This window comes from Cryptotermes secundus, unplaced genomic scaffold (assembly GCF_002891405.2).
Source record: "Cryptotermes secundus unplaced genomic scaffold, Csec_1.0 scaffold1293, whole genome shotgun sequence".
In the NCBI taxonomy this organism is placed as follows: domain Eukaryota; kingdom Metazoa; phylum Arthropoda; class Insecta; order Blattodea; family Kalotermitidae; genus Cryptotermes; species Cryptotermes secundus.
This window is the reverse complement of record NW_019724607.1, coordinates 96,855-112,077: the sequence shown is the minus strand read 5'-3', so window position 1 is coordinate 112,077 and position 15,223 is coordinate 96,855. Positions and strand designations below refer to the sequence as shown.

General features: G+C 43.3%; 1 protein-coding gene across 8 annotated transcripts in view; it reads left to right on the top strand.

Annotated features, from left to right (window-relative positions):
- LOC111862551 overlaps positions 1–15,223 on the top strand; it is a 41,874-nt gene that overhangs the window by 8,323 nt on the left and 18,328 nt on the right. For 3 of the 8 annotated variants that reach the window (XM_023848043.2, XM_023848039.2, XM_023848042.2), the window contains exons 2-3: positions 4,178–4,325; positions 6,851–6,941. The exons of 2 other annotated variants lie outside the window; for them this stretch is intronic. In XM_023848043.2, coding sequence (XP_023703811.1) covers positions 4,216–4,325; positions 6,851–6,941 — 201 coding nt within the window. In that variant the 5' untranslated portion in view covers positions 4,178–4,215. Of the gene's footprint in view, positions 1–4,168; positions 4,326–6,850; positions 6,942–15,223 lie in introns of those variants that run through there. 3 more of the 8 variants (XM_023848040.2, XM_023848041.2, XM_033750715.1) reach the window with 3 other exon arrangements.

Below are 15,223 nucleotides of genomic sequence, written 5' to 3'. Positions count from 1 at the left end.
TTGAAATATGTTGAAATAACCTCCATACATTGTATGAACGTAGGCACAGCATTTGTGAAACAATTCCGGTGAAATCAGTCTGGTGTCAATCTGTTCAAAATGCTTGAAATTTACATAAGAGCAGACAGAAAAGACATTCTGAGCGTCTGCAGTGGAGGTCAGTTCTCCTTTATAGTTTGTTTACCTTAAGAAACGCTTGTCCGTATTCACAGGCTGCTGCATATTAGCGGCCAATCTTGACTCGGTTTTGTCGGTAGATGAGGCCTAAGTTTTCGGCTGACAAGCTGACGGTAAGAGAGTAAGGTGACTTTGTTCGCCGGGAAAGATTCCGTATATTAAAATAAGATGTAAATTACCGTCGAAGTATATATAGAACTAGGAGTACTTGGGTGGTAGGCATATATGCAGGTACAGGGAGGTTGTTACCTTTGTTGACTGGTTCACGACTCTGCCCTTCATGGCGACCGGCGCACCTCCGGTTACGAGGCTCTTTTGCAGATGAATCAGGATGCCTGACGGCCGAAAACGTTCGGAATGAAGTAGTTACAAATCACAGATCACAGGAGGTGTCGAAAATTCCGTCCCTCTACGCGTAGGCACTCCTTGCACCCGCGGAGGAGCTTCTCATTTGTCCTTGGAAGGTGTTCTGCAAGAATATTTGCAATTTCCCTACGAATATTTTCCTTTAGTTCTTCCGTTCAGGTGTTTCTGAGTAAATTTTGACCTTCAAATAAGCCCAGAGGAAAGAACCATGAGGATCGAGATCAGGTGAACGCGGTGGCCAAATATAACTGCTGATAATTCTGTCCCCGAAAGCCTGCATAGACGTACGTCCAGTGTGGGCAGTAGCTGAGTCTTGCGGAAACCAGCCATAGAGTCTGTCTTCTTCTGTTAACCGCGGAAAGATCTGGCCAAGAATGACATGTACCGGTCGCCATGAAGCGCAGAGCCGTGAACCAGTCAACAAAGTAAAAAAAAAAAAAACTTTCAGTAGTTTCTGTTGTTACACACGCATTGCATCTCCATAAAATTTCGAAAAGTTAAGTTACTTTTCTGAAATAGAGCAAGCCATTATCAAGGGGAAACTTCGGCCTAAATAACTGACTGATTGACTGACTGACTGACTGAATTCATGGAGGTGCGCCTTGCTTAAGAAGCCGCCAATTGTGCAGCTACCCAAGAAATTTCCAACATTTGATGGACACGAAGGTTCATTACCATGTTCACAAGAGCCCTTTGCTTGTCCCTGTCTTGATCCAGATCAATCCGGTCCATACCACCCCATCTTATTTCTTTAAAATCCACGCACCTAAGTCTTGGTCTTCCTAGTGGTCTCTTTCCTCATGGTTTTCCAACCGATATCCTATATGCATTCCTCTCATACCCCTTCGTGCTATGTACCTTGCCCATCTCGTCCTCCTTGACTTGATCACTCTAATTGTACTTGGCGAAGAGTGCAAGTTATGAAACTCCTCATTGTTCCAAGTCCGAGGACCTTTGTGACATTTTGTAACACTGAGTTGTCAGCTGCACACGTAACCCTCAAGCTGCAGGACTACCCCTTGTCGGCTGTCCACAATGGCTTATTCAATAAATTTGCAGCCACCCTCCATATCTGGAGGCCGTCTCCTCCAACCGCAACCTGAGGACGCGCCATGCCGTGGTGACAAAGGACCCACCTAACATTTGTATGGACTTTCTATTCAGTGACAACTCGACGTCTTGATGGTCTTGATTCAGTTCTTTGTACATGCGTGCGTTTTCAGTGAGAACTTCGCCTTTATCTATTTATTTATACTGTGTTGATGGTTTCTGTTTGAAGCAAATGTACTGAAATTCACGACGAAACGTACCCTCTATATTTCACGAGGTTAACGTACATGAACACTCGTATCAATATGTAACTCTCAACGTCGCATTTCGACACGAGAGGTCCCGCGACAGTCTGAATGTGCAGTATCCCCCGTTTTACGAACTTTCGGTACAGTGAACAGATTACGTAAGAAGAAAGCAGTCTNTGCCAAATCCCAGAAGACTGCTTTCTTCATAGTCACCGCCGTGAAAGCCTCAAATCTTACATAGATTACGTAAGTTTTATTTTTGACTAAGAAATGCATAAACAACACGTGGGAACATATTCGTACCATAAATATTAAGAGACATGTTTTTCTCTGTAACATTTATCTACTGCATTTATCGTAATTGTTGCTCAACGTAGAGTGCTCCTTGGCTTCACTGTAGCCGCAGACCTGAGATACCCGTTTGTATCCGTTGGCATCGCGATGAGAGGTTAGGTCCACATGATAAGGAAACTGCACCGCTGCATTGCACCAGCTGTCAGAAAATAAAAGCTAAAAATTAACACGGTTTCATTTGCAACAATGAATATCATATACAGTATAAATTATACTGTCCTAATTTCAGTGCTTATTTACTCTTAAAACATAGGCCTACGTTAAAAATACTAAGGAATTTTTTTCAGGGACGCATGAACGAGTCTGCAACTTTTGCATGCTAAGTAATGGGAATATAAAGAAAGTAGTCTTCTGGGATTTGGCACCGTGTATATGTGGTCTTAACCGACGTTTCGGAGGAACGTATTGCCTGCATCTTCAGGGTAGAAGGAAAAATATAAGAAATCCGCAAGCGAAGAGACCGTGAGAACCGGTAAAAGCAGACTGGTCTCACGGTCTCTTCGCTTGCGGATTTCTTATATTTTTCCTTCTACCCTAAAGATGGAGGCGATACGTTCCTCCGAAACGTCGGTTAACACCACGGTGCCAAATCCCAGAAGACTGCTTTCTTCATAGTCACCGCCGTGAAAGCCTCAAATCTTACACAATGGGAATATAATTTTCGATTTACGAATTTTCGCCTTATGAAGAGTTTTCGTAGAAAGAATTACTTGCCTGAATCAGTGATACCTGTAACAGGAACTTTGGATAATAGTGGAATGGCGCAGAACGCATAGGCTCACTTCATGGCAGCTGTTCAGGTTTCCTGTCTATTGCACTTTCAATCTCTCTGTCTTCCTGTGTACTGCAGAGTCTGAGTAGTTGATTTCATTTTCATCTTCCTTTTCTACTGTGAATTTCTTTGCGAGGTGCATGTTAACATACTCCTCCATCATTAGTTGTCACGTTGTCTTTTCACTGTTAGAATGAGTATGTCATCCGCAGATCTTGCAAGAAAATTTGCACGCAGTTTTCCCAAAGCAGTTTCTCCCCTGATTCCTATACAGATATTTTGATGACGCCACTTGATACACGTGATCCCGTGGCTTTGTCATTGCTCTGCCTATAAAACTTATACCTGGACTGAAATTCTTTCAGAATAACATATTTAATTGAACCGTCTACAAGGTTTTATTTTGTCGAAGAAGAGGGCAGTGCTTTCTTGGAAGTCAGTTAATTTCTACGGGATCACATGGCATCATATTTCAAGCTTATCATAATGTTCTCCACAATATAGTACACAAAATTCAGTATATTAGGCTTATTTGAGGCCTTATATATCTTTATTGTGGGTCAAGGGCGAAAATCGGTATTACTCGACAACTTTAGTGAAATTCTCCGGTATAATGCGAGGGAGAGTCAAGAAATAGGTTACAAATGAAACATGTGATATGTGAACCTGACAGAAATATTTATTTCTAGATATATCCTCCACCAACGTTGATACACTTGTCCCATCGCTTTACCAGTGCGCCGAATCCCACAGCATAGAGGTCTGTTGACTGTTGTCTCAGTCACTTCCGCACCTCCGTTTGATCATCCGCGACTTTTGAACGTCCTACAGAGAATTTTTCGGCCCAGATATGAACCACTTTACGCGACAATCACTTCATACCGTAAACAGGAAACATTTCTTTATGTATATCCTTTGCATTGAGTCATTTTGCACACAAGAAACGGAGAATAGAATCCTGCTCTTCAATATTAAACCCTGAAGCAGGTCACCATTTTGACTACAGAAACCAGCCTCTGAACATGCGCATCTGCTACTTAGACTGTCATGATTCTGGACTGCGCTGCTTTACGAATTGCTGTGATGTTGTGAAGTTTCATAATCATTTATACCACTCTACCGAAAGGCAGAATGTAAACAAATGTACAGACGTGCATCATGAACAAGCTGTAGACAAGTACACAAGTGACATTGTGAACAGGTGTTTCAGTTTGCAGGGAGATGTGACTCGGGCAAGCATCTGGATACATGACTACTTCAGACAGTCCTCAACTCTATCTGCCAGCCCAGAACGAATACGTTCCTACTGGAGGGCCACCCACAAGACGAGACCTACCGCTCGACGAAGAGATTGAAAGGTACTCTTGAGACTTATGCTATGCCCACCAGGGACTCTTTCCTTGGGAATAAAGTGATGCCAATATAAAGTCACCAGCCGAACACAGTCACCGCGCGGTCTAAAGCATGAACTGTCTTCGCCCACTCGAGCACTGAGATCGTGGGTTCGAATCCCACTTGAGGCATGGATGCCTGTGTGCGTTTATTCCGTTTGTGCTGTCCTGTGTGCAGGTAGAGGCCTTGCAACTGGCTGATCCCCCTTCGAAGGAGTCCTACCGACTGCGTAAATGTCCATTGTTTATGCTGACCGTCTTACAGTGTATACACTTTTTCACCTTATTCTTCACTTCAACACTACATGTTTCAGCACTAATGTGCCATCTTCAGGTGTCTTTATGCACGTTAAACTATTGTACTTCATGCCATAATGTCTTCATTCTAAAATGACTAAAATCTGTATTCGTCATATAGGACGATGAATTCTAAACGATGAATAAAACTTTTCAGGATTCTTCCTACGTCGCACTCAAACACGCGAATTACGCCAATCCTCTTTTATGTGAGCATTCTTCCTACATATATTTGTGTATCGTGTTCTGTGTTGTGTTTTGCTCCTGTTACTGCATGCGTTGTACTGCTGGATCCCCCTTCCAAGGAGTCCTACCGACTGCGTAAAATTAAGATCAAAAAACTGAAAGAGCGGCCAAGGCCCAAGAAAGGGCTGTGGAGCCATAGGTAGATAGACGTGAAGTGACCATGCGTGGAACAGTCCCTTCGCGTCCACTACTTGCTCTGTTTGGACACAAGGGTAATTTACATCATTTGAAGGTGTTATGATATATTTTAGTTAATGTTAGCATCTACACCAGTCGGGTGTCATAGCGGGAAATCATTTTCAAGAATGAATAGGATACGGGTAACATCGGAAACAAAGTGTAAGAAGGATAGCCCAGTAATAGACAACTGCATTTATGAAATACAGAGAGCTTTTAAACTTTGTTGGCCGCCACACGGTCCTGCATTTCACGGCAACAGGTGCACCGCGGGCTGCGAGCCGCATACGAATTTTTCCGATGAATCAGCATGTCTGGTGGCTGGTAACGTTTGGAAAGAAGAGAAATTATTAACATGTGGTCCGCTTGACGGCATTATGTTTCACGGCAAGCAGTGGGGTTCATATGAGGGAGTTTGTTTAGGATTTGTCAGCAGTAGTCAGCAGAAAGTGTAGGCGAAAATTTAGACGTACATTTCGTGATGAATGGGTTCCAAGCAGATAAACACTCCACAATTTGGTGAATAAACTTAGAACAACGGAGCTCTTAATAGACAAGAAACAAAACATAAGTGCCGAATGCTTACTGAGGAGAAGTTAAATGACACAGGGGCCAGTCTTGAACATACACCTAGAAAATCACTGAAACATCTAGCTTAAGAGACTGGAGTGTCAAGAGTCTAGTGCAAGAACGGCAAAGCAATTGTTGAGGCCTAGGCCCTATAAAGCAACAGTAACCCACGCACGTCTTACAGCCGCGCGATCCAGATAGCAGGGTTCATTTGTGCAGCTGATCTCTACAGTCTGTCGTCGAAGGTGAGCTCCCTCCGCAATTGACATTCTTTTCTGCTGAAACGTGGTTTCACTTGAAGGGCTACATAAATACGCAAAATAATCGCTACTGGAGTTCACAGAATCCACGTCTAACCCACGAATTCTCGCTCCAGCCAACGAAAGCTGCTTAAGTATAAGGATTGCTGTACCTGTGTTTTTAACGAAACAGTTAAATGCGAAAGATATCTACGTGTAGAGAGGACAGTATTCAACACCTCTTGTGATCTGTGAATTCAAGAATGCTGATTCGTCAGGAAAATTCATATGCAACTCGCATCCGACTGTGCACCGGTCACCGTGAAGCGCAGAGCCGTGGAACCGGTCAACAAATTAAAAGTCCTCTCTGTATAACGTGTGCATATTCGACAGGGATAACATAGAGAGTGAGGCGCTTCTGCAAATAAAATAAAGGTGTTTGGTTTCATCATCATCATCGTCGTGTTTTAGTTCCCACTGGAGCCTAGGGCATTAACAAAGTGTCGCCATTTCACACGGTTCTAGCTGAGTTGTTATTTATTTCCCCCCATGTCTTCCCAGCAGCCAAGGTTTCGTCTCTTAATGTTCTCTGGTTTGGTTTGATAGGTTTTCAGTAATATCACTGAAAAGAATACTTTCATAAACAGGTCGCACAAGTTGTACAAAACGGAACATAAATTTTAATAATTTATAGATCACTTTTCGCACTCATTGGTTGCTAGATTTAATATGAATTAGTGTTATTAGTGTTGAATCAGTATTATTATCTAGTGGATACCGGCGTTCCTTCCTCTGGGTTAAAGCGGTCGAGGCGTGAAGGTGGCCACTCACCTCTAAATCTTGTCAAGGTTAAGAAAGGGTGGAGTTGTACCTTCTTTTCATTATACGTGTTCGTGGCATTGTGATTAATTAAGCGCAAGGGCAACTGTACTATCAACAGTTATTTTCATTGCCTGTTCACAGGTACGTAGCGCAGGAGTTCCCACTGCGAGAAGAAAATGGCTGTGCAGTTTACAGTGTGCCCAGACACCCCATTCGTAGGACAGAGCATCAGGTTGGTTGTACTCGTATGTCCGTGTGTACTGTATAGTATGGGGACTAGCTGCACAATGCTTATTGAAGGCAAATGCAAAGCACGCCAAGGAAAGTCACGGTTTAATATTTCGTGACGTAAAATTAGATGTATTAGTGGCATTTTGGCCATATCGGATGTAACCGTTAGGATATGCCGCTGTGATTCTGACTTTTGGAATTACGTAGTGGCATCAGATGATGACGATGCCATGACTCGGTCTGCTGGACTTGGGTGTAGTGTCGTTACACGGCGATGCCTGGTTCCCGAACACGGTAGTGGCATTTCTCTCCATGGCTTGGTTAAGCGAAATGCATAGTTGGCGTTCTTGGTACGCTAGGTTTAGCCAGCCGCCAAGTTTTCAGTTCCTCCAGTATCATGTGCAAAAATACGGCGCCTGAATGAATGTTGTATTGCTATTGAAGCAGCGGAAGATTCGCGTTACCCATCCGACATCTTTCTGCCATGTTCAGTGAACAACTGTTGGAAATAACAATAGTCGTTCTACATCGACAGTACCACACGTGAGTAGGCATCTGGTTAAAACCAGTTGCCTCAACTTACACGCGTCGATTTGCCGTAATGTTTCATACCAACAAATAACAGTAAACATAAGTGTTGTCCAGTAAGGCGGCGAGCTGATAAGTTTTACACAAACACACACATGTTGAGACATCCAATATGCAGTTTCTTAGAACAGCGCTATCATCTGAGTCTGATAAGGAAGCCGAAGCAAGCGTCAAGTTGAAGGACAGTCCCCCCCCCGGACTACTCCATTTCCAAACAAGACTGGAATGAAAAACCAATCATGAATAAAATCTTTACGCTTTGACGTTGGTCTTAAATTGGTATCTGTATTAAGTAGATAAAATGTACTGTCACAAACCCAATCAACGTCACTCACGAAATTAGCAGTAAATTATCATGCTTACAAAGGTTACCAAACGAAATACTTATTACAGTGATTTAATTGCAGAGTGCTGTATCTAATCATCACAAAAATAAGTTTATCTGATCTGAAGGAAACATTAAATTAAGTCCGAGATTTGAAATTCAACATGTACGGTGATAAATTATATGTATTGCTACTGTAAACGGGGGTTGGATTGGTGACTACATTTGTTCACCACTTTGTCGTAAGTGCAAATAACTATGCCAGTATTGCTCATTTCCACACCACAAATCACTCCACACAAAGTCTTCTCGGTCTACATCCACTAATCTTTACTTGGTAACGGCTCACCACATTGGCTATTCCTCAGCAGTGTTTCCACTGCACGTTTCCTGGTAACGAATTCATTAGCTTCTGTTGCTCGCTGATTAGCCCTCCATAACGGAAACCTCAACTTCCCTCTAGCGCCAGTTGTCTTCAAGATAACTCCTTGGCACGGACCAAGCAAAACACGCAGTCTCTAATGTTGACGAAGCACGTTTACAGCGCCGTTGCCTAGCAATGCTCCCGCGGGAATGTGTCTACCGAGTCGTTGCCAAACAATGGGTATACACGTCACAATATAATAACTTTAACTTTACCAACATCATTGGTACGGAGATTGACTCATTCACCACTAGAATATACCACGAAACAGTTAACAATGAAATATGTGAAGACACGCAACAAAATTTACTGTTTATCCGTGTATTTTGGCAGCTTCATAGTTCCAAATCTTGCAGTTAAATGAATTCTGCTTACAGAACTTTCACTCACATACAATTTGAATTACGTATGTTACTCCAGTGATTTATATATATATTGTGACATGTTGACCCCTACCTCCCCAGCTGCACGTAGCGGTAACGTAGCGCTCGCGTAATAGGCGAGTAATCACCCCGCATCCTGGTAGCTATGCAACGCGCAACGCGCGGTGACGTCATGAGCGGAGCCGACGTTAGCCGAGTCCCCGCGACCTTGAAGCTATGCAAAGCGAATCAACGGCGGTGACGTCACCGAGGGATATCGCGGTTGCTAGGCAGCAGTCAACAACTCCGGACAGCGTGGCTAGCAACACGGCACCAGACGGCAATTGTCCGATCAAGGCTACATGAGGCGCAGCGAAGGCTATTCACAGTGAGTCCTGGAGCTACCTACGAGTCAGTCCTGGAGCTACCTACGAGAGAGTCCTCGAGCTACAGTTAGTTCCGAGTTAGCCAGCAACCAGTCAGTTGTATTCTGGCATTTGGAGTGTACTATTTGTGATACTGCAGATAGCAGTAATCGTAAATCTGTAATTTGGGTGATTGTAAGTGCGAATGTGAAATAAAATTCGCTACATCAAGTGCGGCGTGAAGTTATTTGTCGCGATATACGCCCGATACGCAACAATATATATATATATATAATCGTTAAGTTCAGTTTGAAACTTTAATGTAGAAATCAGTGACGGCGAGCAGCACACGTTTGCCGTGCTCCAACAGGTGGCGCTAAGCGATCTTCATCTCTGAGAGCTAGGTTTCCGGAGAAAACAATGCTACAAACATGAACTCTCCCTTTTTACAGAAAATACGCAATTCTCTCGCAGATAGGTTACATTCTAACTGGGCAGTTGCGTCATAATTGTCATAATACACATTTGGTTGACTGGGACTTACAAACTCCTTTTCGACAGGGGCGACACCTTGGGGCATGTCGCCTTCGAATTTTGAGTTCGGAAAATGATGGTTATACAGAGCTGTCAAGGGGGCGACACACTGGTGTCCTGACATCTGGAAATTTCCAATGAAACGTCGCATTGCCAACGCAAGACAAAGAAATACGACGCTATAAAAGACACAATATGGCTTAATTAATATCCGAATATGCATTATATATAAATATATACATTGTATGTCGCAAAAATTAAAATGCAGTGTGTTCCGTTCAAACCTCCCACATTTTAATTAATCATTGCTAACAAATTGTGATAAATTATTGATTATAATTAACACTAGATGAAAGAAAATCTCAAAGAATTTTATTTCCGTTTTTCTTCAGTGAAGCTACAGTATCTGGCCGCGTATACCTTGACATGTTAGAACAGTTCCTGTATTCCCAGGTAGCCGATCTGCAGCCTAACATAATCTTCCAACAAAATTGGGTCTGGATGTTCGGAGGTCTCTCAATGCCACCTTCCAAGATCTCTGGACTGGTCGTGGCGGACCAATTCGGTGGCCACCACGTTCACCAGACCTCACTCCGCTCGATTTCTTCCTCTGGGGTTAGGTGAAGGACCGTGTGTTCGTGCTCCAGATTTACGAGCCCGCATCCGCGAAACGATTGCTACTGTACCAATGGACATGTTGAAAAGAACGTGGCAAGAAATTGAATATAGATTGGATAGTGTTCGTGCCACCAATGTTGCACATGTAGAGGCGTATTAGTGTGTCAAACAAAATTTTTTGAGTTCTTGTATTTCCTATAGTTTCATTTTCCTACCATTCATTTTTTTCTGTTCTAAGATCTGATAAAATGTGGGAGGTTTGAATGAAACACCCTATACAGATAAATTTACGCTATTTAATTAAATAAAATAAATTACTTAAAACGGCCCGAAAGAAAACGGCGACAACTTAAATATAGGTAGAGGCATTTCCTAAACACCAGATATCGTACAATTATTGACTTTCCGCCATTATCCGCCGTTCTCTTTTTTTAAAGAAAAACAGAACAATGGGTAATGCCCAAAAAGTCAGTAATTGTAATATGTCATGTGAATCAATTGCATACGCAAGGATTTCTAAACAAACGTCTCCTAAGCAACATACATAGACGTTTCGTGTACAGTGGAGGTGTCGTTTCCATGACAACGTCTAGGTAAACGTTTGTTCTGACAGCAAGGGAGGTCTCATATTCGTGACAACGGGAAATGAACTGTTCGACTCGGTGTCCCCTATTTGGTACGCCAAGCGGATATAAAACAGAATACGACAACGCGGAAGAAGAAGGATAAGTGACTCGTCAGTGAATCAACGCGCTTTCGAGAAGGAAGCAGCTACGCAGGGAGGGATTCGGTACCCAGAAGGAGTTGAGTGTGCGAACTGTTATAACCGAGTGTGATTGTGACAGTGACGTCAAATAAATAGAGTCACGAAACCCAGAATCCACAATTATTAGTCACGTTACCCCGGATATACGTGACTACATTAATATACAATCATCACGAACATCTAAAACGGATACCATGGCTTTTGACACCAGTCGGGCTGCTGGATTTGGGTGCTACTGACGTTTTTTCTACATGAAAGTTTTTCCATCGTAACTCATTCTCTGAAGACATACGTGGAAATGAGCAGTACACCTTCCACATTTTGGTGTAGTTAATAGTGAGGTGGTAGGAACCGTCCTGGTGCGCACTTGGGTTGATGCGATTATGTGTTTTGCAGTAATGAGGTAGATTGTGAATAGCAAGACAGCGTGACTCTGATTCACACCGTTGCTTCTGGCTTCGCCTTCCAGTGTATTAAGTAGCGGGGTTTTACTTGCGATAGTAACATCCGCTTCAAATGAAAACATTTATTAGTATTTGGTCGGGAACGGAGTCCACTGAGGATAACCGAGGAGCTATTTCAAGGAAACAGCGGCTCCGGTCTAGAAAACCGAGATTAACGGCATTGGGGAATCGTTGCGCTGACTACGCGATACCCCCTATCCGCAAAAGTTGTCACTAACTTCGCCGACAAGCGGCGGCAGCTCGGGCGGTATAGTTCGCTTGCGGACAAAAACCACGGAGTTTTAGTAGGGTGAACAAATTGAGGAAGCTGAGACAGGCAAGGAATATAGCGTTCTGGGGGAGATGAGAAATGCATACAAAATTTTGGCCTGGAAACATTGAGTTAGGCTCGTAAGACGAGTTGGATCTAGTTAACATGACCAGCTCTCATGGCTATACGGACGCGTTTACAGGGTTTCCTCATCTTCCCAAGTTAACACATCGCCCCCTCTTTCAGCTGTGTGCCTTTATGTGACTAACGTGACAACCTGATCTGCGCGTACAAGGTCCGCATTCAGTTTTCAAATTTGCAGACCGCTTGGACAGTTTAATATGGGGAATTGTATAAACAGCAAAGTATTGATAAGCGAACTGATGGGAATTTGTCAGAACTCGGGAAAAAATTTCCAGACTACCTCTTAATTATGCGTGAGGTGGTCTAAGTTCAAACCCGGTGAAAACAACCAACCAGACTGTGAAAGCTATGTTATTATGATCACGGGGGGGGGACCGAACAGCATAAATTTAACGGTAGATCTCACATGCAGGAATTACATAACAAGGAGTAAATGAAAACAGCAAAGTGATATTTCGTTCATACTTGAAACTAAGTACTAAATATAAAACTGTGTATGGACTACACAGTCCGTGAACAATGCAACAAATTGTTCCTTCTTTCTTTCACTTTCACTTTCAACACATGTTTCGGCCCTAAATCTCCATTTTCAGGTGTCTTACTAGTCGAAGGTGAAAGTGAAAGGAAGAAGGAATAATCTGTTGCATTGTTGACGGACGGTGTAGTATATAAACAGTTTTAGATATAGCGATGCAGCAGGTTACTTCAATACAAGATTTTTTTTTCCCTTGGCACTACAGCCCCAGTGGGCTTAGGCCTACCTCCATGAACTTCTCCGTTCACTTCGGTTTTTCTAGATCTTACATATTCGGTAGGACTCCTTGGGCGGGTGATCAGCTCGTCGCAAGGCCTCTACCTGTACACAAACACAGAAAAACGCACACACACAAACTAAACATCCATGCCCCTTGCGGCATTCGAACCCACGATCCCGGTTTCCAAGCGAACGAAGACAGTACATGCCTTAGACCGCTCGGCTACCGTGACCGGCTCAATACAGGATTACAAAATGTAATTTTGGTCATTTCAGGAGAAGGTTTTGTAACACTACCAGTTGTTTAGGTATGTGTTTACGTGGTTTTCTCACAGTTCCCATGCTCGCACGCATGTTTCGTGACAAGCTGTTAACTCTGCGCAGAGTAGATCCTCATTGCAAGCCTTGATTTGCAGAATGAAACCTGTTGTAACACCCACATGCACTCTGAATAAGATTTTTTTCTGTCCTGTGTTTTCTGTGGACCTCAGTGTAGCTTCCGTTCTTTTTTATATTGATATCTGAACTGGAGTTCTATTTGCCATTTTAGGTTTATTGCATTTGTTCGTGATTCTGTCATTAGTCTCGCCTCTGCTTGGCAGTAACACTCAGTACACTTTTCTTTCCTTACATGCTCACAGTTCGTCTTGGGCCGTTGTTCCACTGAAGTGTGGACTGTTCAGCGTTATGAACACGTGCATGCTCGCTGAACACCTTATTTTCATTCATTATTTTATTCTGCGGTTCAAGAAACAAAGTCACATAATTCATATTCATGCCTCTTGGGCCACGCCATAGCTCAAGCTGTTAGTCGCTGGCTTCCCACCGCAGCGGCCCGGGTTCGATCCCGGGTCTAGTCAAGTGGGATTTGTGGTGGACAAAATGGCGGTGGGGCGGGTTTTCTCCGAGTACTTCGGTCTCCCCTGCCAATCTTCATTCCACCAAATTCTCCATCATAATCACCCGGAGCAGGTTACAATAGGCCAATCAGTGGCCGGCGTGCCGAGTGGGCCCAGTTGGACTCCACCCCCCCACTAAGCGAATTAAAAAAAATAATAAATTCATGCCTCTTGCTATTGCTTCGTACTTAAAATGTATGAAGCCGTTCGTTAAATGCACAGAACCAAGTTTTACCAGCTTTTGCTTTTCATTCCGAGAAATAAAATGTCAGTGGCAGATCTAGAGGCTAGAGTCACAATTTCCCATAATGGTAGACCAGATCCTTTGGACTTCGTTAGGAAATTGTGGTCAAAAAGTTCTTGCTCATTTATGGAGAGCAGTACCTTGTTATGTACCCATACCTTTCCGAATAACAGCGTATCTCAATGACAAGTTGTTTTAGACTTGTTAAGTATCGTGCTTCCTAAAGAGTAACCGTTCATCTACGAACTGTATCCTCAACTTCTTGCATTTTGTTATTGTCCCGCCTAGACTGTGCTTTGTTACTGGTTGTGTTCTGAAAATGGCTTACTTACGCAGGAAGGCATTAATTATTTGTGTCTCTCAACCAGCTTCTAATTACGCGTTATGAATTCAGTCCGAAATTAATGACCACAATGCAGTTTCGACCATAAGGACTTAGATTGCCGTAATTTATATCAATTTTGATAACTGAATGAAAGTCACAGAAGCTGTACTTGACGCTAGTGACTAGGCTGGTCTAGAATTACACGCGGTATATTGTGGCATTTTCGCTCAAAGCGAGAACTGTGGAGTCAACAGCTCGCCGTTACTAGCAGCGGCCCATAAACAACAGAGGAATGATGTTTTCTGCGCAGTCCGTGCCGATGACTGCGCACGCAACAATGTAATGTCATCGCTAAGCAAAACTGTCCCGCAACAGAGAAACGGTGTTTTCTATGCGGTCGGTGCCGAAATATTATAAGTAGAACAGGTCTAGAGACAGTTTATTTGCAGTATATGACAAGGCGAAGCCAGACACAGAAAATGTAAGTGGCTTAAACTTGGCGGCGGTGAAGCTTACGACCGTTCAAGTGACTAAGCTGCCATTATAGCATAAGTAAGATAGGCATGATCTGTTTTGCAAGACCTGGACTGACAGAGGACTTGTATATAGTGTAAAAGGAAGAATTTTCAATCACATGCTATATGTATGATGCGCACACTTGACAAAAGGCCAAGCATTTTCACAAGAAACAAACTTGTCCTTTCGTCAGAGACTATGACCGCAAGGGTTCAGTTGAAAAAAATCTCTGGTCGTGAACTCAAGGGGCTTGGCCCCGAGACGAACTGATTGGCCGCAAAGTAACTCTGACTTACTGTGCATTTAGTTAGTCGAGAGAGGCTGTAGCTGAGGCCGGTGACAGTTTGGGAGAGCAGAGGAAGGAGAATGCGGTAGCGTAGTTGGTTGTGGCACTGTGCTACAAGCCGGAAGGTCGCGGGTTCGATTCCCGGTGAGGTATTTTTTTTATTTACCTAATCTTTCTGAGCCAATATTAAAACGGATCTTAGAGAGAGAGAATGGGATGGTATGGATTGGATTGATCTGGCTCAGGATAGGAACTAGTGGAGGGCTGTTGTGAATACGGTAATGAACCTTCGGGTTCCATAAAATGCTGGGAAATTCTTGAGCAGCTACAGAATTGGCGGCTCCTCCAGAAGGGCTCAGCTCCACGAGTAAGTAAGTAAGTAATCCTTCCAGCCGCACCCTAGGGTCTACTTAGCCTTT